The sequence below is a fragment of the Tursiops truncatus genome, chromosome 14 (genome assembly GCF_011762595.2).
Source record: "Tursiops truncatus isolate mTurTru1 chromosome 14, mTurTru1.mat.Y, whole genome shotgun sequence".
NCBI classification, from domain to species: domain Eukaryota; kingdom Metazoa; phylum Chordata; class Mammalia; order Artiodactyla; family Delphinidae; genus Tursiops; species Tursiops truncatus.
In genome coordinates, this window is record NC_047047.1 from 66,343,139 (window position 1) to 66,370,591 (window position 27,453).

At 38.4% G+C, this 27,453-nt stretch overlaps 2 protein-coding genes across 5 annotated transcripts in view; one reads left to right on the forward strand and one right to left on the reverse strand.

Moving 5' to 3' along the window:
- The first annotated feature begins 7,730 nt into the window (after positions 1-7,730).
- The window catches only part of TRMT61B (tRNA methyltransferase 61B), a 32,645-nt gene continuing 12,922 nt past the window's right edge, over positions 7,731-27,453 (forward strand). The window contains exons 1-7 of one of the 3 annotated variants that reach the window (XM_019943102.3): positions 7,735-8,484; positions 13,054-13,156; positions 16,167-16,357; positions 24,111-24,202; positions 24,914-25,140; positions 25,858-25,935; positions 26,015-26,444. In XM_019943102.3, coding sequence (XP_019798661.2) covers positions 7,771-8,484; positions 13,054-13,156; positions 16,167-16,357; positions 24,111-24,202; positions 24,914-25,140; positions 25,858-25,935; positions 26,015-26,058 — 1,449 coding nt within the window. In that variant the 5' untranslated portion in view covers positions 7,735-7,770 and the 3' untranslated portion in view covers positions 26,059-26,444. Of the gene's footprint in view, positions 8,485-13,053; positions 13,157-16,166; positions 16,358-24,110; positions 24,203-24,913; positions 25,141-25,857; positions 25,936-26,014; positions 26,445-27,453 lie in introns of those variants that run through there. The other 2 variants (XM_033838803.2, XM_033838802.2) reach the window with 2 other exon arrangements.
- SPDYA (speedy/RINGO cell cycle regulator family member A) overlaps positions 25,137-27,453 on the reverse strand; it is a 35,721-nt gene continuing 33,404 nt past the window's right edge. For both annotated transcript variants that reach the window (XM_073791478.1, XM_019943103.3), the window contains one exon: positions 25,137-26,412. In XM_073791478.1, coding sequence (XP_073647579.1) covers positions 26,324-26,412 — 89 coding nt within the window. In that variant the 3' untranslated portion in view covers positions 25,137-26,323. The remainder of the gene's footprint in view (positions 26,413-27,453) is intronic.

Here is a 27,453-nt window from a genome sequence, read left to right on the forward strand (position 1 = left end):
CAAAAAATTCTAAAACCAATAACTGAATGTAGCAAGGTCATAAGATACTAAATCAATATACAAAAAAATCAGTTGTATTTCTACATACTATCAATGGACAATCTGAAAATTAAATTAAGAAAACGATTCCATTTGAAATAGCACCAGAAAGAATAAAATACTTGGGAATAAATTTAGCAAAAGAAGTTCAAGACTGGTACTCTGAAAAGTAAAGACATTGTTGATAGAAGTTAAGGGAAACCTAAGTAAATGGAAAGACATTCCATGTTCATGAATTGGTAAACTCAGTATTGTCAAGATGGCAATTCTCTTCAATTCACCCTATACATTCATGCAATCCCTATCAAAATATTATCAGGAGTTTTTTGTAGAAATTGATAAGCTGATCCTAAAATATATGTGGAAATGCAAAGGACCTAAAATAGTGAAAACAATTTTTTAAAAGAAGAACAAAGTGATGCAGCCACAGTACATGATTTCAAAACTAACTATAGTGACAGTAATCAAGACAGAGTGATAACGCAAGTATGGACACATGGAGCAATGGAACAAAATCAAGAGTACAGACATAAATTTTTACTTCTAAAGTCAACTGATATATACAAGGTGCCAAGATATTTAATGAACAAAGAATAGTTTTTTTCATAAATAGTACTGGGCCAATTGGATATCCACATGCAAAAATATACATAAATAAATAAGATGACAAACTACCAATTAAAAAATCTGCAAAAGACTTGAATAGACATTTTCACCAAAGAAGATACATGAATGGCTAAAAAGCACATGAAAAGATGCTCAACATCATTACCTGTTAAGGAAATGCAAATCAAAACAACAATGAGATACCACTTCATGTCTACTAGGATGGTTATAATAAAAAAGACAGACAATAACAAGTGCTGGTGAGGATGTGGAGAAACCAGATCCCTTATCTATTTCTTGTGAAAGTGTAAAAGGGACAGCTTCTTTGCAAAAGAATTTGGCAGTTTCTTAAAAGAATTAAATATGAACTTCCTTTGCAACCTAGCAATTGCACTCCTAGATACGTACCCATAGAAATGAAAACATATGTCCATGCATACATTTCATAGCAGTATTATTATTCATGTGGCCCCAAACTGTGAACAATCCAAATGTCTATCAAGTAGTGAATGGAGAAACGAAATATGGTATATCCAAACAATGGAGTATTATTTAGCAATACAAATGAAGTACTATTGTTACATGCTACAACGTGGATGAGCCTCAAAAGCATGCTAAGTAATGCTAGTTTTGTTTTCAAGCCTTTAACTTCTGCAGATCTGTCAATAACTTTAGCAAAATTGATCTCCGCATATTTATGTTCAATAGTTAGTGCTGCTAGATTTGTCAATCTATATTTGCTCCCAATTGCTAGACAACATTTTGTAGTAATTTAAATTTTAAACGGTTTATTTTACATGAAACAGCATACACACAAATAGTTAAGAAAAGGCTGAAACGTAAGGTTGAGTTTGACGTAAGGTTGAGTTTTGTCATAAAAATCATGTTTCATAAGGGATTTCAAATATCGTAATACTGTTCATGCCTTTGTTTCTTTGAGTAGCTAAGTAGTTTTTGGATGTCTCTGCAGCTGAAACATTTTAAACACAAACAAAAATTTCAAGTAGTCTTGGAATGACCAATTGAAGTTCTGCTTCTTGAATTTCCAATTGAAGTTCTGCTTCTTCATCTTTATAACTGTTGTGCAGTCATTGTTTATTTTAAATATCCTGTTTTAACACAGGAATATGTGGTACCACAGGGGCTGGAGATGTGAATTATTCTTGAATGATTCTGAAACTTTCGGAACTTAAAAAGAACTCTTATAAGTGAGTCCACATGTGTCAGGGCCAACTATATAATTAGGAGTTCTTGGAATTAACTTTCTTATACACTATAATGTTTATCAGAGCACAAGTAATAAAAATGTGCTAATTTGAAGCATACGTACATACATACATACACACATACATACATATGTAATTAAAACCCTTGTTTAGAACTTGAGACAATCAAATATTTGGGGGGAGAGAAGTATCTTACTCCTGACATTGTTCAGAACAGGTGACACCTGGTGATAAGAGGAAGCCGACTGGCTTTCAGTTGGTTTTGGTATTGTTTTTGAATTCCTCACAGACAGTACACCTCTTTAGTGCCTGGATGCTGGGCAGAGAGCTCCCACCACTCTGACCTTGGAAAGCCACTGTGTTTCCCCTAATGGACTGTGAATTCTCTGAGGGCTAGAACTACTCCCATCCCCCTCTTCAATCTCTGTACCCTCAGCCTAGCAGGACGCACGGCACACAGTGGATACCCAACACACATTTATCGAATAACTGAATGAAACAGTGTAGGATAGGAGTAGGGAGGCTTCAGATGCAGGTAGTCAGATTTGGTGGTGGCTAAAGGAAATGGACAGGAAATCCATGGGAACTGACCACTGATCAGAGGTTGTGAATGTATGTCTGTGAGTGTTGGAAGAGAGTGCTGCAGAGAGAAGAATCACAGATGACCTGGAATTTTCTAGCCTGAAAGTAACAGAAAATCATGTGACTTTTAAACTCATATAGGGAATATAGGAGGTCCAGTGTTCCAGGGGATGGGACAAAAGGTGGAAATGACGACTTAGTTCAGTTTGGGCCATGCTGTTGAGGTACCAGCAGGTCAACCAGAGATGGTGTCTAGTAGACAGCTGAAAACACAGATTTTGTATTTAATTTTTTGTTTAAATGATGCAAGTGGCTTGTTAATAGTTTTCCATTGTCTTTTTCAATAGTGAACACTGCTTCAGCTACTTTATCCCTAAATAGGCTTTTGAGCAGAGCTGGGAACATAACTGTTACTTGTACAAGATTGCAAACATCCTACTGACAAATTTTAGGAACACAACACATTTTTTTAAAATGGGGATTGCCTCAACTAGCTAGCATGCACCTGGGAAAGAAAATGCTAGTTGCCTTCTAATCCATTTCCCCCTTCTTCAATATTAATAGAATTTCAGACTTTTGGTTAGGCTGATATTCAGCTGTAATAAAGACTAAATTTCTCAGCTTCCCTTGCTACTAGATCTGGCCATGTGATTAAGTCCTGGTGAATGAAATGTAAGCAAAAGTGATATGTGTGTTTTTAGGGAAGTGTGTTTAAGGAGAGAGGGCATGACCTTCTTCTCTCTTCTCTCTTCTTACTGACTGAAATTGGGATGTAATGGCTGGAGCTTGAGCAGCCATAAGGTAAGCTTTGGAATGGAGACCACACCCAGGAGTAGCTGACACTTCAGAGGACCATCTTAGCTCTGAATTTCCTACCTTCACTTATAGCCAAACAGTATCCTAGTATACAGCCTTACAAAATAGTGTGAATTTACAGAGCACAAACAAGAGTCAATTAGGCAGGATTTCCTATAGTATGAAAGCTCACAACAGTGACACTTGTACATGGTCTTGCTAAGGTTTTACTATTGCTTATGCTCATTCATAATCTTTGATACAAAGAGCTAATGTGAGAAAAAGATTAAAGTATGACTACAATTTTACAAAAACTAAATAAAAAGCAATACATAGAAGAAAGATTAGGGACTTCTCTGGTGGCACAGTGGTTAACAATCCACCTGGCAATGCAGGGGACACAGGTTCGAGCCCTAGTCCAGGAAGATCCCACATGCCACAGAACAGGTAAGCCTGTGCACCACAACTACTGAGCCTGCGTGCCACAACTACTGAAGCCCACACACCTAGAACCTGTTCTTTGCAACAAGAGAAGCCACCGCAATGAGAAGCTCGCACACTGCCATGAAGAGTAGCCCCGGCTCACCACAACTAGAGAAAGCCCGTGCACAGCAACAAAGACCCAACGCAGCCAAAAATAAATAAATAAATTTATAAAAAAAAGAAGAAGAAGAAGAAAGATTATAACCGTATTTGTCTTGGGTGTTCAGGGGAGTCCCCTCGAGTGAGCTAAGCATGATTACAAGTCAATTATGCAAAGTAAATAAATGAAGGAATTGCGAATGAATAGATGGATGGATATGCCCAAGGTTTTAGGTTTTAAAAAGGTTTTAAATTTTGAAGAGTTTATGAGTATTCATAAACAAAGAGAGTGAACATAAACACAAAGTTTAAATGCTTCACAATTTAGAAATCAGAAGATTGGTTATTGAGTTCTGCAGTGTGAGTTGACGACAACTGAGAAAGAGATGGAGGGTAGAAGGGAGGGGTGCAGTGTAGAGGTACTCTGAGGCCCAGACTAGCACTGGACCCTGACCAGCAGTAGGGCTGGTGGGATGGAGGTGACAGTCAGGCCGTTCTCCAAAAGAAGGACCCTGAGGAGAAGGAAGGAGGATCTAGGATCCTCTCCAGGAGTTCAATCCCAAGGAGGACTGATCGGTTCTCAACATTCTAAAACGATGGCTCACAAGGTGCTAACAAACTGGTTCTGAATCATGCTGTATACTGTCCTTTACTTTAGGAACCAAAAAAGGTGTTTAGTGAGTGGTGGTGGGTGATGATAAGTAAGAAGCTTCTCCAAGTCTAAATATCATGCAATTTTTCTTTAAAACTATACACATATTTAAGAAAATTTTAAAATTCTCTAGATTTAAATTTGCAATTTCTAGTAATACAACAGTAAATCATAGAGGAGTTCTACAGGGTCCAGATTCAAGTTAGCAGCAACTCAGGAAAAAAATGAAAAGGCAAGAGAAAGGAAGTTATATTCTTAGACTTAGATACTTTCTATTTCACTAAAAGTCAGTAAGAAAAACTTCAACAGTTCTAAAAAAGCTAAGTACATGTGTAGATACAGAACAAAATATGTAACTATTAAATGTAATTGGATCATATTTACATGTTGAATCATTTAGTATAGGGACTTAGGTATCAGGGCTGCTATTTTTTCTCATTTCCTACTTTCTTCATTCATTGAACAAATATTTATTGAGGGCATATTGTGTGCCAGGTACTATGACAGGATTATAATGATACAGCTATGAAATATGATGATATTATATATACAATATATCATATATACCATATAATATGATACAATGATATAACACGATTATAGTGATATAACTATGACAGAATTATAATGATGAACAAGACACAGCTCTCCGAACAATTTTATCTCTTAACCAGGGAAATGGTAAGTAAACAACTTCCACACAGTATGACACACACCATGATAGGTCTAAAGATAGGACATACCAAGAGTACAGAGGAGAGGCACTTCTCCCAGTCTTTTGGAGTTATATAGAGGGAAGAAGCATATGCAAAGAGCTAGAGGAGAACGTTTGTGGAACTAGACATAGAGATATAGTTTGACTGGAGATTTTAAAATGTCACCCATCAGTAATAGCATTTCTTGACATCTATTTGGATTTTAAAGTGGTTGCTTGACTAAATGCCACTAGACGATAGTATCTTTCTGGTCTTATACCCTAAAGTAAAAATGATGAGTTGATGATGCCTCATATTTTCAGAGAATAGTTTCAGAGTCCAAGTTGGCAGTTTCATAGGAAAGATAGGAAAGGAAAACTACAGCCAGAAATAGAAAAGCACACAGAGTGACTTCTTTTTGAGAGCTTAAATGCTCTGAAAGGTCATGAATAAATAAGGAATAATTATATTTTTCAGCGTATGTTAATGCATTTCATTAGATGTGTGTAGGACAAACTATATCACTGTCTGTTATTCAAATAATAGAAAGAAAGGAATGCCATTAACTGTTCACAATTTATCTCAGAAATCAAAGGTATGTAAATTTACTTCCTATATTTTGTCAATATACCATCTTTCTAATTCTTACTCCTTCTGAAATAACAGCCAAATATCATTTAATAACGAGATAATAAATTAGGAATGATAAATTTAAAAACAATTGTAGAGCTTAGGATTCAGAAGGTTCCAACGCAGACCCATATTTGGCAATGATAACATAAATGTTAGTCAAAAGAACTTTTCTTAAAATAAATCAAAACCAAAAGTGAGACATGCAGTTGGGATAGGGGGAGAGCCGGGCTGTTTTGTTTTGTTTTTTCATTTTTAGGATTAAAAGAGGGAAGTCCTGATGATGGAATTTACGATGGTTGATGTTTTAGAAAGCACAGATTAGAAAGAATTTATGTCTTTGAAAGTAATAACAAGACTTCTTTTCTCAAATTTAAACTGAATTTGTAGCTCTGTGAATGTATTCCGGTGTTAACTCTGAATTCAAATGTACTGTTGACTGGCCTTTGAGAAGGGGTGTTACAGTACAAAGAGCATGGACTGCTGAACCAAACTGACCTAGATAGGAAACCCTGTCATGTCACTTGTCAGCTATGGGCTGTTGCCCAAATCATTTAATCTCCTTGGGTCAGTTTTCTTACACGTAAAACTGGAATACTTATTTCTGACTCAGGATTGTTGTAAACTTAAATGAAATAAATAGCTAATGTGCCTCATTAGACCAGGCACATTAGATATTGCCAGACCCTTAATAAACTTCTGCCAACTGAATTAATATTAAGCAAATAGGTTAGTGATATTCAATGTTAAATGAGATTTTGGACTCCATAGATAACTTTTTCCCAGTTTTTAATTTTCTTTTGTTTTATTTTTAGGATTAAATAAATTCATTTTTATTTAAAAATTTGGGGGGGGGTGCCAAAACCTGGGAATAAAAATTTTTAAAGAGAGAGAATTAGAAAATACAGTCAATGCTCTTTTTTTTGGCTTAAACAACAGAATTAATTTTCTCACAGTTCTGGCAGCTAGAAGTCCAACATCAAGGTGTTAGCAGGTTTGGTTTCTTCTGAGGCTTCTCTCCTTGGCTTGTAGATGGCCATGGTCTTCCCTCTGTGTCCTAATCTCTTCTTACAAGGACAGCAGTCATATTGGATTAGGGCCCATTCTGGTGACATTTTAATTTAATTACCTCTTTAAAGACCCTATCTCCAAATACAGTCCCATTCTGGGGTACTGAAGGTTAGGACTTCGATACATGAACTTGGGAGGGATGAAATGGAGCCTATAACACCCCTCTACCCCGCCACCCCTGTTTTAACATTGGCCTTTTCCCATTTTAAGATAATTTTACTTAGTTTTGGGGAGGGTAAAACAGTTAACTATTATATTTTAATGATTAAAAACAATTCTGTAAAATGAGCACACAGTGAATACAGTCACTTTAATCTAGGGTCGCCGACTCTCTGGGCCTGGGGATGGCATGCAGGTGGTCAGAGCCCAGTCAAAAGGGACTCGCTCGGACTGGGGGAAGGAGGCGGTCAGCTGGGAAAGAAGCTCCAGTCAGCAGTCTATAAAAACGCATCTCGGGGCCAGTTTTACTTATGGTGACCGACTGACGTTCCTGCTCCTGATTACCAGCGAGCTAACTAACCCTGGTACAGGACTTCAGCTTAGACAACGCTTTGACAGGCTGTGTCTCTCTTAATCCTCTCGTCCCCGGACGAGGCTGGTGGAGATTTGTCAGCAGTAAACTGTTTGCTCTGCACACATTCCAAAGAGGAAAATGGGCCCCTGCGCGGGAAAGAGGCCCGCTCCCGGGACAGTTACTCAGCGACTACCTCACGGAACCCCGGGCTGCCAACTCGGCCGCTGCGCCCCTCCTCGGGACGCAGGCGCCGTAGCGGAGTTCTTCCGGCGAAACAGCTGTCCGTCCCCCAGGCAGCTGCGTCAATGCTGCGCGCAGCGAGAGGCGGAGCCTCGGCCCTGCGACAGTCGCCTGCGACAGCCGCCTGCGCGGGTCGTCATGCTGTCAACCAGGCGCCTGGGTCTGGTCTTGCTACCGCTGAGGCGTCTCCGGAGGTGGCCAGGGTTCGGGACCTGTCCATTCCTGCGCTGCCTTGGGCAAGAGCCCTTCGAGAGAGCCCGGTTATTGTGTTGCAAATTCTCGTCTAGAGACGCGCGAGATGAAGAAGGAGAGCGCAAGGCGGCACAGAGGAAAGCCCCAGACGTAGAGTCGTCTCCATCTCTCCCTCCGCTCGTCCGGGGACTTGGGACCAGATGTCTTTCGTCACTGGAAAGCCTCAGACTACCGACGCCGCGAAAGGAGTCACCGCCTCGAAAGCGCGAAGGCTCGAGTGAAGACCAGGGCCAGTCGGGTCCCGCACACCAGGGATCCGGCGGTCCCTCGCTGCCCTGCGTGGCCCAGTCTGCCACCAAGGATGACGAACTTCACGTCTCCTCTTCCTGGTCAACTACCCGAGAGGTGCCTTTTCGGGCTGGGGAGCTGATTTTAGCTGAGACTGGGAAGAGAGAAACACAATTTAAAAAATTATTTAGGTTGAGCAATGCCGGACACTTAAATAGTATCTGGGGGGCAGTCCCGTTCAGCGAGATCGTGGGGAAGTTCCCCGGCCAGATACTGAGGAGTTCCTCTGGTAAGCACTTCATGCTGAGGAGGCCAGCATTGGAAGACTATGTATTACTGATGCAAAGAGGGCCTGCCATAACATATCCTAAGGTAATGCGATGGGAGTTAGGTTCATTTGGTTCCACCAAGAGCAAAACGGATGCAGTACTACAGACCTGATTAATGTACTTAAAGCACATCTCAGCACGTTTCAAGTTTTTATTGTTCTCACTTTTTTTTTTAACCAATGGCTATGACTTTTACATATTTTATGATTACTAATTTTAGGAAGAAATAGCCAGATTTTAATTTTAACTTGGGAGCCTCGATTCTCAGATCTGTAAAGTGATTTACTATATAGAGTGATGTGGACTCACTAGGCAATAAGAATGTGTATTTATTCCCCATAATTCTTAAGGTTGCGAGTTCAGCATTCAAGAGAACGTTGAACTCTTGGGGACAATTTTTTAGTACCACTGTGGCGATATTTTAAGCATCATATTTAATCAGGCATGTTGTTAGAGGTATATTTTGTCAACAATAGATATCAAACTATGCTTTTTTAAAATATATATATATATTTTGTTGTTGTTGTTTTTCGGTACGCGGGCCCTCTCACTGTTTTGGCCTCTCCCGTTGCGGAGCACAGGCTCCGGACACGCAGGCTCAGCGGCCATGGCTCATGGGCCTAGCCGCTCCGCGGCATGTGGGATCTTCCCGGACTGGGGCACGAACCCGTGTCCCCTGCATCGGGAGGCGGACTCTCAACCACTGCGCCACCAGGGAAGCCCTAAATATATTTTAAATTTTATTTTATTTTTGGCTGCATTTGGTCTTTGCTGCGCACGGGCTTTCTCTAGTTGCGGAGAGTGGGGGCTACTCATCGTCGTGGTGCACGGGCTTCTCCTTGCGGTGGCTTCTCTTGTTGCGGAACACGGGGTCTAGTAGTTGTGTCACGCGGGCTTAGTAGTTGTGGCGCATGGGCTTAGTTGCTCCGTGGCATGTGGGATCTTCCCGGACCAAGGCTCGAACCCGTGTCCCTTGCATTGGCAGGCGGATTCTTAACCACTGCGCCGCTAGGGAAGCCCTCACTATGCTTTTCCCATTAGAAAAAAAAATTTATATGAAAACAGCTAAAATTAGACACTAAACATAAAAGGAATATTATTTATAAGTAAATTATCTACCTAGTTTCTTGTTACAATCTTATGCTAATCATCCTTGCTAGTGGTTTATTTTAATCATTAGTCACAGTCACTGTCCTTGAGCAGAATGTTCCTTTGTAACAACTCCTCCTCCTAGTCCTAGATGAGGAATCATTCATTATTTCTTTAGTAAATACTCGCCTACCTTATATATTCAGGGCACTATTTTAGGGAGGTGAAGCGGTGAACCACAGCCCTTGCTCTCAACATAGACCTTATGTCCTAGAGGAGGTGACAAGGAACAAACAAGTAAATGAAAGAATTCGATAATTTCAGGTAGTGCTAAGTGCCATGAAGACAAGTAGATTAACAATAACATTGTGTTGGGTAACCTGGGGGAGGAGAATACTTTATGTCAGGTGGTTAGAGAAGGTGTCTGAGGAGGTACATTTGATAAACTAATTAAGGAAGAGCGAGCCTTGCAAGATCTAGGAGCAGAGTGCTTGCAAAGGGAAGAGTATTGCAGAGTTCCTGCTGTGGGCTGAGTGGGTTAGGTGAGGGAGAGAATGGTATGAGATGTGCTGTGGTTGGAGATATGAGTATTTTATTCCATGTGCATTGGGTGACTGTTGGAAGGTTCTAAGTAGGAATCCAGTCTATATATATGTATATTTTTTAATAAATTTATTTATTTTATTTATTTTTGGCTGCTTTGCATCTTCACTGCTGCGCACGGGCTTTCTCTGGTTACAACGAGTGGGGGCTACTCTTCTTTGCACTGCAAGGGCTTCTCATTGCGGCGGCTTCTCTTGTTGTGGAGCACGGGCTCTAGGCGCGGGCTTCCGTAGTTGTGGCTCGCGGGCTCTAGAGTGCAGGCTCAGTAGTTCTGGCGCACGGGCTTAGTTGCTCTGCAGCATGTGGGATCTTCCGGGACTAGGGCTCGAACCCACGTCCCCTGCATTGGCAGGAGGATTCTTAACCACTGCGCCACCATGGAAGTCCCTCCACTGACTTTTGAAAGCTGGTCTCCTCCGTAGAATTATGTAGTATTATCTTAATATTAAAAGTTGGTCTGAGGGAGCAATTTTGAATAAACTTCCTAATAGTTACGTGTAAAGTGTGAACATTTCACAGGGGTCAATATCAAGCACTTTTAGGTTTGGAGTAGAAGTATAAATGGCAACACTCCCTAAATTTTTATTTTTATTTTATTTTTATATATTTATTTATTTAGGCCACACCCTGTGGCTTGCGGGATTTTAGTTCCCCAACCAGGGTTTGAACCTGGGACCATAGCAGTGGAAGTGCCAAGTCCTAACCACTGGACCGCCAGGGAATTCCCAACACTCCCTAAATTTTTAAATTAATCTTTTCTGCTGATTTGCGTGTTTGGAATACTTATATAAGAACCATTGGAGAGTAGGAATTGTTGCCACTTACGGCTAAAGTGCAGCCCAGTTATTAAAACCTTCTGCTGAGGATTAGGTTTATATTGTTGAATTAGTTAGGAAAGAGATTAAAATTCCTGCCAAGGAAAAAAAGGAAAAAGTCTGAAAAGATTGTTTGAAAGCCTAAAGTTTTAAAATGTATAGAAAACTCAATAGTAGAGTGATATTTCATAACTTCAGAGGAGTCTCCCAGTAGCTTCAAATCCCTTTTGGAAAGAGGCAAGGAAATGAATAAATGCTATTCCCACCCCAGTTTGGGACTGAAATCGCTAGGATGTGTAAAATGGGCTCCAACCTCATTCCATGGAGACCAGATAACCTGAATGGCAGGAAGCAAAAGTTAAAGTGTGCTAACGTTTTTTTTTTTAATTTTATAATTCTAGTCTTATATGAAAGAGCCAAGGAAATAGAACTGCCTTCTCCAGGGCATTTCACTGAAATGGCTACTGGAGCTGCCTCCCACTCCTGTGTGAAGTTATCTGTGCCCCCTCCCACCTCTACTCCCACGTGCCTGGCAGATGGGAGAGGATATGTATGTCTGAAAGACTTTGAATTTGTTAATGAAACTTTTTGACTAATACACCTTAAGAATTATGTGTCTAAGTATCATTTGGTTCAAGCCTTAGTCCATCATTTCAGAAAATACATTTTGAGGGCTTCCCTTCCCTGGTGGCGCGGTGGTTGGGAGTCCGCCTGCCGATGCAGGGGACACGGGTTCGTGCCCCGGTCCGGGAGGATCCCACATGCCGCGGAGTGGCTGGGCCCGTGAGCCATGGACGCTGGGCCTGCGCGTCCGGAGCCTGTGCTCCGCAACGGGTGAGGCCACAACAGTGAGAGGCCTGCGTACCGCAAAAGAAAAAAAAAAGAAAATACATTTTGGCTTTTAATTAGATAACTGTACCTGTTAAATAGTTTCTTATGCATCTAAACCTATATTTAATACACAACTTTGTTGTGACTCAACAGAGGATCCTAGAAAACCTCCTGTTTCTTTTAGAATTTTCACATCAGCTTTTGCCAGAGAAGGAAAAGATAGTAAAACCTTACCAGATGTGCTGCTTATTAGCAACTTCGAAAGGTTTGTTATTGGGGGGCTGTTGAAATAAATGCTAACATTTAAAATTTTCTCTCTCTATAGCATTTGTAATATATAGTGAAATGATCAACAGCGTGGTTAGGAGATGTTTGGGAGTTCAACATCAGGTCTACCCCTGACTTGCCCACTTGATTCCTGGCTGTGTGACTTTGGGCAAATTACTTTTTTGATTTCTCATCCTTATAATGGGGATGGTGATACTTTTCTCATATTAGTATTCTGATTAAACAAGATAATGTTTGAAAGCAGTTTGCATAGTTAACAGAAGCCTGGCACCTGGTGAAGTTTCAATAAACAGCTATTACTACTATCATCCATGATATTCCTGTTAACAAAACAATTCTTTAGTTATAAAGTTTGGCAAATGAGTCCTCCTGTCTATTCCTGGTATCCTAATTCTAAATGAGCATTCATCATTTCATGCAGAGATTATGTAATAACTTCCTAACTGGTCTTTATACCTCTAATTTTTTTCTATTCTAGTACATCCTGTATTCGTCTCACAGATTAATCTTTATAAAATGCCATTAATATTACCTCAGTGACATGCCCCAGTTACTTACCAGGTTAAGTTCAGATGCGTTAGCATGGATTCAGGTCTCTCCTTACCGCTCCTCCTGAGATGGGCAAACTGTGTTTATTACTCTACCTCTTTTTTGTTTAAAACTGTTTCTACTTTGTGACTGTTTCCTTAAGTTCTCTATGTCTTTAAGGTAGGGCAGTCTGCTGATTTCTCCTTTCTCTGAGCTCCTATTCTTACTTATTTTCTGTAATTTCAATATTATACTGAAGTGCTTCTGTATTTGCTACCTGATTCTTGAATCTCTCATTTCATCAAGTAAAATATAAACTTTTGGTAGGCAGGGCCAGAGTTTAATCCTTTTTTTTTTTTTCACTTCTTTTCTCCAAGTCCAACATAGTGTTTGTAAGCCTAGGTGCTTAGTACATATTTATTGGTCACAGAGTCACCCATGCTGTGTTTCAATCATAGGATATGAATATGATACTGTTGATGATGAATATCCACCCAGGTGATACTGTTTTGGAAGCTGGCTCGGGCTCTGGTGGAACGAGCTTGTTTTTATCCAAAGCAGGTAAGAGATTGGGATAAATGAGTTGAATTTAGATGACAAAGAAAACATTCAGTCTGTCCATAATAACGGGAAGTTAAATAGATACAGATGTTTCAGAAAATATTCACATAACTTTGTGATAGAGAGCATTCTTGAAATCAAATGTAAGCAACTGTTTTTCTTTCCATTTTGTGCATTTATTCAAGTCATTCTCTGTCTAACCCTCTCTCTGTTTGCTTTCTGTTGCTCCCTCCACGCTTTTTTTTAACTAAATTTTTTTTTAGAACATAACATAGCTACAGAAAAGTACACAGATCATAAGCGTATACCTCAATGAATTTTTATATCGTGACCACACTCACGTAGTTATTACCCAGATCAAGACAGGGAATGTTATTGTACCACTGAAACCTCCTCAAATCCCTTCTCAGTCCTTATCCTACCCAAAGGTAGAAGGTAGCCACCACTCTGACTTTTATCACCATTGATTAGTTTTGCCTGTTTTGAATCCTACGTAAAAGGAATCCTGTAGTATTGTACTCTTTTGAATCTGGTTGCTTTCATTCAACGTTCTGTTTGTGAGATTCAGCCACTGCATGTAGCGATGGTTATTTCATGTTAGTTGCCATTTTTGTAAGTAAAGCACAGTTTATCCATTCTGCTGTTGATGGACATTTGAGTTGAACGTTGTGAATAGTGCTTCTCTGAACATTCTTGTACTTGTCTTTTGTGCACACATGTACATGTGTTTGTTGATAATAGTGCCAAGTGAATACTCAGTATGAGAGAATATAGAAGGAGGAGGGCTGTCAGCTGCTGGAGAAGAGTCATATACTATCAGGGGCAAAGAATTATTTTTGCTGTTCATGAATAAATTAATACGTAATATAGAACTATTAAGCTAAAGCTAGATCACGAAGAATTTTCCTTTCTTTAAGGAAGTCTCTAAGTATTGTCAGTCGGTAAAAGTACTGCTTGAAGGTAGCACCTAATCAAAACTCAAGAGGTATATAGTAAACATAAATATCTGTTCATGTTCCCACCACTTGATTTCTGGTTACTGTTATTGTAGTTGATTATTGCTCCCTTTGACCACTTAATTCCTCTGATTGTCAGGATGGCTTTGGCTTGTTTGGCTGCCTCTGCAGTGTTCCCTTTCTCACCTAGTAATAGACAGCATTCTCTTTTGGTAGATTTTTTTTTTTAATCATTCATGTTGGTTTTATAAATGCATTCTTTTTTAGCTAATAAACATTGTTAGAGCAGTTGTAGGTGTATGTGGGTAGATTTTATAAAGATTACAGATAGACATATACTGAATTAAACTTAAACCTTTTGTTTTTTGACCTAATGTCATCACATACAAACATAATCCAACTTATACTGGGTCAGGAAATTCATTTTGGGCTCCTCACATCTTTTGTTGGACTCTTTTCTGTGCATAGTTAAAGGCAGCCATTTCTTCACAATCTGTGACAGATTCCTAAATGCATTTGACAAAGTGAATTTATAAAAAATTTGTGAAACAAGAGGAATGTTTGTATTTCTAATATCTATAGTGTTGGAGGAGTGTCATGGCATAAATAATCCCAAACTATGAGTGATCAAGAAATTATTGCTGTTTACTTTCAGGATGGATTTATTTTCACCATAATTTTCTAAGTGTTTAGCTTATGCTACTATTAACATTAACTTTTATCCCTTGAGAACATGATGACTTACAGCTGGACTTACATTTTAAAGAGACATGCTGCAATTTAAACTCTTCATTTTAACTATAGACTGATTGATCTGGGACAGCCTCCAAATGGTATCAAATCACCTCATATAGAGGTGGGTAGAAAATTAATTGCTGTAAGTTAAAATGTAGTAGTTTTCTGTGAAACTGCAGCATTACTATGATAAATAGTTTGAAAGTTTTTCAGACACACACAAAAATACAAGTATTGGGGCTTTCCTGATGGCGCAGTGGCTGAGAATCCGCCTGCCAATGCAGGGGACATGGGTTCGAGTCCTGGTCTGGGAAGATCCCACATGCCACGGAGCAACTAAGTCTGTGCGCCACAACTACTGAGCCTGTGTTCTAGAGCCTGCGAGCCACAACTACTGAGCCCACATGCCACAACTACTGAAGCCCATGCACCTAGAGCCCATGCTCTGGAACAAGAGAAGCCCGAGCACCACAACGAAGACCCAACACAGCCAAAAATAAATAAATTAAAAAAAACAAACAAGTATCTTTTAAGTATCTGAAAGGCCTAACTTCATCCATATGACATCCAAAAGACATGCAAATTAAAACTACAATGATAAACTATATGCAATTTTTAGATTGACACAGGTAAAAAGTTTGATAACTCTTTGTTGGAGAGAATATGGAGAAATAGGCACTCTAATACATTGGTGGTCGAGTGTAAATTGGTATCATTGTTTTTTTGGAGGACAATTTGGTAATAATTTTCAAAATAAAAATATTCACATATCCCTTGAGTCAGCAATTCCATTTTTAGGACTTTATCCTATAGATATACTGGCTCATGTGTACAAAGACTTAGGCAAAATAATTTTTATTGCAATATTGTTTGTTATAGCATAAGACTAGAAACAAGCTAAATGTTCATCAGTAGGTGACTGGTTAAATAAACTGTGACATTGTCATACAATGGAACATAATAGCTGTTTTAAAAAATGCAGTAGATCATTAATCACTGAAATGGCATTGGTAAATAAGAAGGAAGGTACAGGACAGTATATATGATAGATAACAACGTGTGTTAAAAACAGAGAAAGATACTTGTACACTTGTACTATAGGCAGCGACTTTCTCGGGAAGGGTAAATAACTCTGGTGGAATGATTGTCTCTGATGAGGGAGATTGATTGGGTATTTGGGACAGGGTAGAGACTTTTGTAACCTTGAACTATTTGAATTATTTTTTCACATCCATGTAATATCTTTGCAAAATAAAATTTTGACATTCTTTATGTACTGATTAATACTGTGTAATGTCGTGATTTTTTTTTAAATTAAGTTGGATCACAAGGACGAGTCATAAGTTTTGAAATTAGAAAAGACCACCATGAACTGGCTAAGAAGAATTACAAACACTGGCGTGATTCATGGAAAATGAGTCATGTAGAAGAGTGGCCAGACAACGTGGATTTTATTCATAAGGATATTTTAGGAGCAACTGAAGACATAAAATCTTTAACATTTGATGCGGTAAGTTTTCTAAAGTAGTCCTATGATATTACCTAATACTGAGTACAAAGAAAACAGGGACCATGCTTCTTTTATATGGAAAAGGATCTTCCTTCATTATTTGCCCCATTTCTATCTCTAAGAGTGGGAGGAATATTTTCCTTTAATATCATGGTGGGATTCAGAGCAGAGAGATATACTGAATTAGGTGCCAAAGTTGTTACTAAATGTAGGGTAATGATGAAATACTAGGAGGAGTAGTTGAGCATCATGAACTTCAACGTTTCTAGGATAAAGGAATAATAATTTGGAAGCAGCATTGGGAGCATACTGAGCCCCGCACCTGACCTCATATTGTGAGATTTGGGGGAATAAATAGCCTTCAGTTTTGAGGGAAGAGGCAAGAGGCATCTTTAGACAGTTAAAGTCAGGATGTAGAGGAGTGTCAATTAAAGATGTTGAGGATAGAGGCATATTTATTGTGAACAAAGCTCCAGAAAGTGGAGTGGAGGGATTTGGGAGGAGAGGGAGGAGTGGGAGGTTGAGTTAGGGGAGGAGAAGCAGAGTAGTATGAAGATAAAAGGATAGACGACGAGAGAATGCCATTTTAAGCTGTGAACAGTGATGATGGAGATATGGGCCATAGTGCTATTAGATGACCTCAGAGTTTCACAATTCTAGTTTAAGTTGCCTTACCCTTGATGATGCCATTATCAGTTCATGGCTTGACACTATGGACTGAGGTCTGGGTAAGAAGTCTTCTTCGCTTTTCTTTCTTTTTTTTTTTTTAATAGATTTATTTATTTATTTTTGGCTGTGTTGGGTCTTTGTTGCTGCGCACGGACTTTCTCTAGTTGCAGCGAGCAGGGGCTACTCTTCATTGCGTTGCACGTGCTTCTCATTGTGGTGGCTTCTCTTGTTGCGGAGCATGGGCTCTGGGTGCGTGGGCTTCAGTAGTTGTAGCACACGAGCTCATTTGTTGTGGCTCATGGGCTCTAGAGCGCAGGCTCAGTAGTTGTGGCATATGGGCTTAGTTGCTCTGCAGCATGTGGGATCTTGTGGACTAGCGCTCGAACCCGTGTCCCCTACATTGGCAGGTGGATTCTTAACCACTGTGCCACCAGGGAAGTCCCTTCTTCACTTTTCTTAATTGGCTATTGGAAGCTTATTTTAGGAACTTTATAAGGGAAACTAGGTGAGAAATGAAGTAAAGTTCAAAGAGGTGATTTTTATCAGGACTGCTTCCTATCTGTGATATAACTAAAGCCAATAGCTACAGTGGCACAGCTTCCTGGACACAAGGACCACAGTTTGTGTTTTTTTTTCCCTCATCCTTGTTTGGCTTGCACATTATATAGCTCAATAAGGGCAGAAAGAGGACTTGTTCTATGTAGGCCATCCATAGGAACGTCACAGATACGTGGGAGTTTAATTGGTCATCAGAATTCTGCTTGATGAGCATGAAACACAACAAAGGATTTTAACAGTATTGTTACAGCCTTGTGGAAACCTGCTGAAACATCCATCCCTGTTCCAAAGGAAAGAATACTCCTTACTAGATTTTTTCAATTGAATCTCTCTTGAATAATAGTGACAGATGAATACTCAGAGCATATAGAAGGAGGAGAACTGTCAGCTTCTGGGGAAGAGTCATATACTATTGGGGCAAAGAATTATAGTTGGTGTTCATAAATAAATTACTCACAATATAGAATTATTAAGTTAAAGCTAGATCATGAAGAATTTTCCTTTCTTTAAGAAAGTCTCTAAATATTGTCAGTTGGTGAAAGTCCTGCTTGAAGGTAGCACTTGACCAAAACTCAAGAGGCGTATAGTAAACATAAATATCTTTGGGGGAGAGGATGTTTATTTATTTATTTTATTGAAGTATAGTTGATTTACAATGTTGTGTTATTTTCTGGTGTACAGCAAAGTGATTCAGTTGTACATATATATACATATTCTTTTTCATATTCCTTTCCATTGTGGTTTATTACAGGATATTGAATATAGTTCATACAGTAGGACCTTATTCATCTATTGATATTTTATATATAGTAGTTTGTATCTGTTAATCCCAAATTCTTACTTCATCCCTCCCCCACCCCCTTTCCCCTTTGGTAACCAGAAGTTTGTTTTCTATGTCTATGAGTCTGTTTCTGTTTCATAAATAAGTTCATTTGTGCTGTATTTTAGATTCCACATATAAGTGATATCATACGGTATTTATCTTTCTCTTTCTGACTTACTTCACTTAGTATGATAATCTCTAGGTCCATCCATGTTGCTGCAAATGGCATTATTTCATTCTTTTTTGTGGCTGAGTAGTATTCCATTGTGTATATGTACCACATCTTCTTTATCCATTCATCTATCAGTGGACATTTAGGTTGCTTCCATATCTCGGCTGTTGTAAATAGTGCTGCTGTGAATATGGGGGTGCATGTATCTTTTTGAATGGCAACTCTACTTTTAGTTTTTTAAGGAACCTCCATACTAGTAAACATAAATTTCTATGCATGTTCCCACCACTTGATTTCTGGTTATTGTTATCCTAGTTGATTTTTGCTTCCTTGACTACTTAATTCCTCTCCTAGCTGCCATCTCACCTCCTGGGCCTTCACACTTCCAATCCATTCTCCTCATCTTTAGACTAATCTAGTTCTCATACTGTCACTCTCCTGCTGAGAAACCAATTAGGAACTTTTCATTCAAAGATTTATGGTGTCCTTCAGCATCTGATCTCAACCTTCCTTTCTTTAGCTTTTTTATATAACCTGCCTATACTCCTGCCATCTCAAATGAGGGTAGATGAATTAAAAAAGGTGTTGAACCACAAAGATAAAGAGAACAGAACAAGAAAAAAATGGCTAATAAAAGATTTTAAACAAATTTTAATACATTTTGTAAACAACCTAACCATCAAAAGAGGAATGGACATGGTGGAATACTAACAATGGTATTATTTAACATAGTGAAATAAATGTACTGTATCTACATCAATAAATCTCCCTGAGAAAACCATAATTCAAAAAGACACATATGTCCCAATGTTCAATGCAGCACTATTTACAATAGCCAGGACATGGAAACAACCTAAATGTCCATTGACAGATGAATGGATAAAGACTATGTGGTACATATAGACAATGGAATATTACTCATCCATAAAAAGGAACGAAATTGGGTCACTTGTAGAGATGTGGATGGACCTAGAGTTTGTCACACAGAGTGAAGTAAGTCAGAAAGAAAAAAACAAATATCGTATATTAATGCATATATGTGGAATCTAGAAAAATAGTACAGATGAACCTATTTCCAGGGCAGGAATAGAAATGCAGATGTAGAGAACAGACATGTGGACGTGGAGGGAAAGGGGAGGGTGGGATGAATTGGGAGATTAGATTTGACATAGATACACTACCATGTGTAAGATAGCTAGTTAGAACCTGCGGTATAGCACAGGGAGCTCAGCTCGGTGTTCTGTGATGACCTAGATGGGTGGGATGGGTGGGGGATGGGAGGGAGGTCCAAGAGGGAGGGGATATATGTATACATATAGCTGATTCACTTCATTGTACGGCAGAAGCTAACACAACATTGTAAAGCAATTATACTCCAATAAAAAAAAATCTCATAGAACTTAGTGAAAAACGAATTATTCAAGAATAAGTATGGAATGGCTACATATATGTAAAATTTTAAAAACAGTACCATGTGTTGTTTGTAGCTATATACATATGTTGTAGAAGCATAAAATTATTTGGCAACATTACCAACTTCAGGACAATGATTATCTCTGAGGAGAGAAAAGGAGGGAGTGAATAGAGGGAAGTAAGTTTTGGAGTTTATTCATCCTGGTTCACTTAGGCTCCATAGTAGCCAATATGACCGTGGGTAAATTACTTAATCTTTCTGTGCCTCAGTCACCTCATGTATTAAATAGGAATAGTAATCAATACTAATACCTATTTCATAGTGTTGTTGAGGATTAAATGAGGTGTTTCTGTAAAGTGCATAGAACAGTACCTGATATATAGTAAGCATTAAATTAGTATTAGCTATGATTTTCATCATTATTAGTTTTCTCCTTTTCCCTTTTCTCTACCTGTTTATTTTACTTTTTAAAATTAATTTATTTATTTGTCTGCATTGGATCATTGCTGCGCGCAGGCTCTCTCTAGTTGCGGCGAGCAGGGGCTACTCTTCGTTGCAGTGTGCGGGCTTCTCACTGCAGTGGCTTCGCTTGTTGTGGAGTACCGGCTCTAGGCGTGTGGGCTTCAGTAGTTGTGGCACACGGGCTTAGTAGTTGTGGCTTGCGGGCTCTAGAGTGCAGGCTCAGTAGTTGTGGCGCATGGGCGTAGTTGCTCCAGGGCATGTGGGATCTTCCCGGACCAGGGCTCGAACCCATGTCCCCTGCATTGGCAGGCGGATTCTTAACCACTGCACCACCAGGGAAGTCCCTACCTGTTTAAATTCTACTCTTCCTTCAAAGCTTAGATAAAAGGTTGTCTCCTCCATGGAATATACCTTAATCATCTAAGTGGAGGATTATCATCTTTCTCTGAATTACTGAACCACTTTCTTGATTCAACAAATATGTATTAGAGACCTGCTGTGTGCCGCCTACTATGCTAAGACAAAAATGAATTATACATTTAAAGGAGGTTTCGATATAGAAGAAAAGGTAGACATATAAACATTTATTAGAAAGACTCAGAAGCATGAAACATTATGGCTGTAGAATTGGGTCTAATGAGGAGATGAAGATGCAAATACAGTCATGAGGGACTAGATAGTGAAGAACACTTGTGTGTATATCAAGCTAGGACATGTGGACATTATCTTTTAGATAATGGAAAACTATTGATGAGTTCTTAAGTAGGGGAGTAGAATGTCCAGATTCCTGTTTCAGAATAATTCTGGTGAAAGAATGGAATTTACATAGTCTATGTAGAAAGCTATTGTAATGTTTCAACAAGATATGATGAGGTCCTGACCTAAAGCATTAGCAGTAGGATGAATTTGAGAAATACTAAGAGGTAGATTTGTAGGACTGGATAATTTTAATCCAAATAAAAGCATCAAAACCCCACAGATTCTCAAAAAAGAATTCAAGGTAAAGAAATAGTGACTGTAATTTCCTGATTTGAGTGGCTAATGAATGGTAATGTTGTTAGCTGAGCCATGGAGCTTTGGAATGGCAGGCTTCTTGGTAGTCTTATTTTTGGTCCTTGTTGATAATATACTAAAACTACAGTCACAGAGACCAATATGTCCACACCGTTGGCCCTTTGATTAGTCATTGAGATCTTTACTTGGATATCTAATAGGCATCTTTTTTTTAAGTATTTATTTATTTATTCATTCATTTATTTATGGCTGCATTGGGTCCCTTTTGCTGCACGTGGACTTTTCCCAGCTGTGGCGAGTGGGGGCCACTCCTTGCTGTGGTGCGTGGGCCTCCCATCACGGTGGCTTCTCCCATTACGGAGCACGGGCTCCAGGCGCGTAGGCCTCAGCAGCTGTGGAGAGCAGGCTTAGTTGCTCCCAGCAGCTGTGGTGCACGGGTTTCAGTAGTTGTGGCTCACGGGCTTAGTTGCTCTGCGCAATGTGGGATCCTCCCGGACCAGGGATTGAACCCGTGTCCCCTGCACTGGCAGGCGGATTCTCAACCACTGTGCTACCAGGGAAGCCCTAATAGGCATCTTAAACTTGTGTCCAAATCTTGAATTCTCGAATATTTCTCCCCAAGCTTATTCTTCCCATTGTCTTAAATTATTTTCCTCAATAGTAAATGGTATCTCCATTCTTTCAGTAGCTTAGGATGAAAACACTGGATTCATTCTCACTTCTTTCTCTCACATCTGACAGCCAATTCTAATTCTAATTGGCTCTGTGTTCTCATCACATCCAATGCTATTTGCTATTGCAAGTCACCATCATCTTTCCTTGCCCAAGTCAGAATGTACTTAATGCCACTGAATTGTACACTTGAAATGGCAACTTTTATGTTATGTTTATCACATTCAAAAAAGTTTAAAAAGTCAGACCATGTCTCAAACTCTCCAGTGACTTTTCGCTTCCTGAGTAAAGTTAAAGTCTGTAAGATTCTGCATAATCTGTCCCTCCCCATCCCCACCACATCCCCACCATCTGAGAACTCTTCTCTTACCACTGTCCCCCTTTTGTCTCCACTGCAGCGACTGTGGCCTTCTCAGACTCACCAAGCATCCTACAGCCTCAGAGCATTTGTATTTGCTGTTCCCTGAATCTGGAGCACACTTCCCCCCTCAATTTCCACAGGGTAACCTTAATCATTTTCTTTAGGTATCGTCACTGACCAGCCTATGTATAAAATAGTACTTCCTTCCCCTGCCCTGTCATTCTTTCCTTCATGTCCTCCTTTATAATCCTGTAGTTCTTCATGTCACTCATTACCCTCTGAATTACATATTTATTAGATTTTTGTTTACTGCCTATTCCTTAATTAGAAAAAAAGTTCCTATGAAACAAAATAGAATATAAGCTCCCATTATATTTTTACCACTTAGCAAAATACTTGGCACATGGTAGATGCTCAGTAAATATTTGGTGAATAAATTAATAATGAATGATGACCCATTATTACTGTTTTTTTTAAAACACATAAACAGAATAATTTCTAATTTAGTAAATATAATGATGTGCCAACTACATTAGATTTCTAGAGCTATCTATCAGTAAGTCACTTTATTTTCTATTTGACCGTATTTTTGTTTTCAGTGAATTTTTTTGTAATTTCATTTACTCTGCATTCATTCAACATCTTTTGAGTACAGCCCTGTATTTTGCAACTGAATGAAGAGTAAAGAAACAAGGGACATGATTCTTGAATTTTAGAATCTCTAAAATTAATATTCAACACTTTTGAACATAAAAATACATATTTGAGATAATGTGAATTTCTATTGCCAAAAGCTGAACTAAAGCATTGAAACTTTACATATACAGTTGACCTTTGTTTTTTTTTGTTTTTTTTTTTCGCGGTACGTGGGCCTCTCACTGTTGTGGCCTCTCCCGTTGCGGAGCACAGGCTCCGGACGCACAGGCTCAGCGGCCATGGCTCATGGGTCCAGACACTCCGCGGCACGTGGGATCTTCCCGGACCGGGGCACGAACCCGTGTCCCCTGCATCGGCAGGCGGACTCTCAACCACTGCGCCACGAGGGAAGCCCACAGTTGACCTTTGAACAACATGGGGTTTAGGGGCACCCCTCCTATGTGCAGTCAAAAATCTGAGTATAACTTATAGTTGGCCCTCCCTATCCATGGTTCCAACATATCCAGGGTTCCACATCTTCAGATTCAACCAACCGCAGATTGTGTAGTACTGTAGTGTTTACTATTGAAAAAAATCCTTGCATTAAGTGGACCCGCGCAGTTCAAACCCATGTTGTTCAAGGGGCAACTGTGTGTGTGTGTGTGTGTGTGTGTGTGTGTGTCTAGGTATGTGTATAAAATATAGCTAAAGATTCCTGTATTATCAATATTGCCAAGTACAAGACATGCCATTACAATTTTTATGTAGTCAAGTACTATGACAAATTGTATAATTATAAGTATGCCTTTTTGAGAGGGGTAAAATGACAGTCATTAGTATTACATTCTAAAAAATGAAATACTTTAACTGGGTAATTGCTTTCCCAAAGTGTATCATTTCACCTCAATAAGAAAAGAAAACACATGCTTTATTTAAACAAAACTCAGTCTGATTCTCTTTCCCCCACTACAGGTAGCTTTGGATATGTTGAATCCTCAAGTTGCTTTGCCTGTTTTATACCCAAATCTTAAACAGGGTGGTGTATGTGCTGTGTATCTAGCAAAGTGAGTAATGTGACTTTTTGGTAATGATATTTTAAACACAGTTTTGTTTTAAGTACTAGGCTAAAGTGTTCATTTTGTAACTGAGTTAAGTGTATATGTTATCTCGTAAAACTGTTATGAAGGGCTTCCCTGGTGGCACAGTGGTTAAAAATCTGCCTCCCAACACAAGGGACATGGGTTCAAGCCCTGGTCTGGGAAGATCTCACATGCTGTGGAGCAACTAAGCCCATGTGCCACAACAAGAGAAGCCACCACAATGAGAAGCCCGCGCACTGCAACAAAGAGTAGCCCCCTCTCGCCACAACTAGAGAAAGCCTGCGCGCAGCAATGAACACCCAGTGCAGCCCAAAATAAATAAATAAATTTTTAAAAAAGTCAAAAAAAAACTGCTATGAAACAGCATATGTCCCAAATTCAGTTATATTGCTGTTTAAATCATCCTTTACATAAATGGTAATATAAGATGAATATTTCTTCTGACAATTTAGAAGAAAAGTTTTTAAAAGTGTAATGTGAACAATGACGTTATAGTCTCTTTATTGTTTTTACTTAGTATTCTCCTCTTATGTGCCCTAACTTGCATTTTTACATTTTTTCCGTTTTGATTTAAGCATACATAGCATTTAAATTGGCGTAAGAGGTATAGTGAACTTAAATATAAAGTTATTGTTGTAGTAGAAATTTAAACTATATTTTTCACTTTTTTGAAAGCATCACACAGGTTATTGAACTTTTAGATGGAATTCGCATCTGTGAACTTGCCCTCTCATGTGAAAAGATAAGTGAAGTTATTGTCAGAGATTGGTTGGTTTGCTTTGCAAAACAGAAAAATGGAATTTTACCTCAAAAAGTGGAACCTAAAATCAACAGAGATTTACAATTACATTCTCAAAAGAAAATTAGAATTGAAGGTGAGATGTTTCAAGAAGATGACCATGGTGAGCTTCAGTTTTATTTTATGCATGTGTTTGCAATAATAAATGGAGACTACATTCCTGAATATATTGGGCAATACATTATAAAAATATTTCTCAGGGATTTATTATGTTTTTCCTATAGAAATTGAAATGTGGTATTTATTCTGTTAAATTAAAATCTTTTAAGAGACAGAATCATGACTTTTCCTGCCTTTTATGTAAAACTCTGATACCTTTGAAGAACTGAACTTCTTATAATATTCATATTTTACTTGTGACAAGGGGATTGGCTTATGAAATACTTTAAATATACTAAATAATGTTGTAAATTTAGATCAGTGATTATCACTGAAGGGAAAGAATTTAATAGGACCCGATATGCAAATAGCTAATATTCCAAAAAGCAACTTCTAGGAATTTTTCAAAGAACTAAATTTAGGTCCTTGTTGTATGTACACATTACTTAGGCCATAAACAAGTTTTCAGACATCCATTGATTTATGATATGAGCTTATCCATTTGGTTATAAAACCATATATAGGTTTATCATGTCATCCTTGACAAGTTGTTTCTGTAAGATAACTGTCAGAATAGCTCCAAGACAAATGCTAAAAAAAAAAAAAAGTCTGAGAGGAAAAAACTTACAGGAAAAGGACAGTAATTTGTTTTTTAACAGTTTTGTGAACAAATTATAAAGTATTTTATGTAGCTTACAATACATATTTTGTTCTATAACAGAAGAATCACATTCTGATTTTCCCTATGGATCATTTCCCTATATTGCTAGACCTATACACTGGCAAACTGGTCATACAGGTAAGTTTTCCATGCTATATTATATGGTGTTTTCTTCTCAAAATTGCAATGACCTTACCTTTTCCTCCCTTCAAATTAGCTTTTCTTGTCAAGTTGAGGAAGTGCAAACCACAACTTAACTGAGTACCTCAGATGACAACTGATTTGAAGATGTGAAGAAAAATATCAAAATAGAACTTTGTATTGCAAATCACTACTTTCATAGATTGGTATTCTTAGCTACTACTATGATTTGTATAACTTTTACATGTAATTCTGAAAAGTAACAAAAGCTAGAGAAAGATGTGTAACATTTCGAAACTGCTTAAATGTCCCATTTTGACACTTGTCTTGCAGTTAGTTTGACATTTTGTAGTTAATGATTCCAAGTTTGTTTAGTTGAGCCATCTCATTCTTCACTTCCTGTAAACCACTCCATAGATTTGTCTTCCTTCATGAAATTAGTTTTCTTTTCTTTGTTTGATTGATGGTCATTGGCTACCAAAATAAAATATGCATTTTGAGATAAATTTTAGGTATCTGTGTATTTTAAGTACATATTTTAATGGCTTGTATGTGTCTTAAAAAATAACAAATCTGGGCTAAAGTAAATAATAGGGGGAAAACTGATAAGAATAACTATCTTAAAAATTGTAACAAAAGATGTAGCAATTCTTGAATCTCTTATCTTTCTCAGAATCATTTTAACAGTTTGAAAGAACATCAGAATTATTCTGTTATATAAATCAAATGTTTGGGGAATTCCCTGGTGGTCCAGTTGTTAGGACTCGGCGCTTTCACTGCTATGGCCCAGGTTCAATCCCTGGTCAGAGAACTAAGATCCTGCAAGCTGCACGGCGCAGCCAAAGATAATGTTTGGAGAGATACACTTTTTATACATATGAATTAATTAGGACTAGGGCTTATTATTATTCATAAGCACTATGAATAATGTTATTTACCATGTGCCTTACATTGTTTTAAGAACGTTATAATATCTTTTCATTTAATATGTGTAGCTCATCCTTAAGATTATCCACATTTTACAGATAAACATAAGCTTATAGTTATTATTTAAATATAGATGTTTTATAGGTTTTGAAGTAGTAGTGCCTGGGAGGATATATGCTACTTATCCCTTAGGCTAGAACTACTTAAAATAATGTACATATTCTAAATAACATTTTACATATTTTTCGTTCTGTGGAAAAATTTAGTCTAAAATCTCTGCCTTTTTAGACTTTACAGCCTATAGTAGAGATAGACATTAAATAATCACACAAATATAAAACTAAAACAGTTACAAATACTTCAGAGAAGTACAGGATTTAGTAGAGGTTTTGCTCTGATCAGGTAATTACCTATGCAAATGTCAATTGAGCTGAGACCTGAAGGGCAGGTAAGAGTTAACTACATCAGGGAAAATGAGAACAAAAAAGGCCAGTGATGGGGCTGACTGAAAGATAGGTAGGGGTCAGGCCATGGAGGATCTTGTAGACCTGTTAAGGAGTTTGTCTATCCTAAGAAAAATGGGGTGCT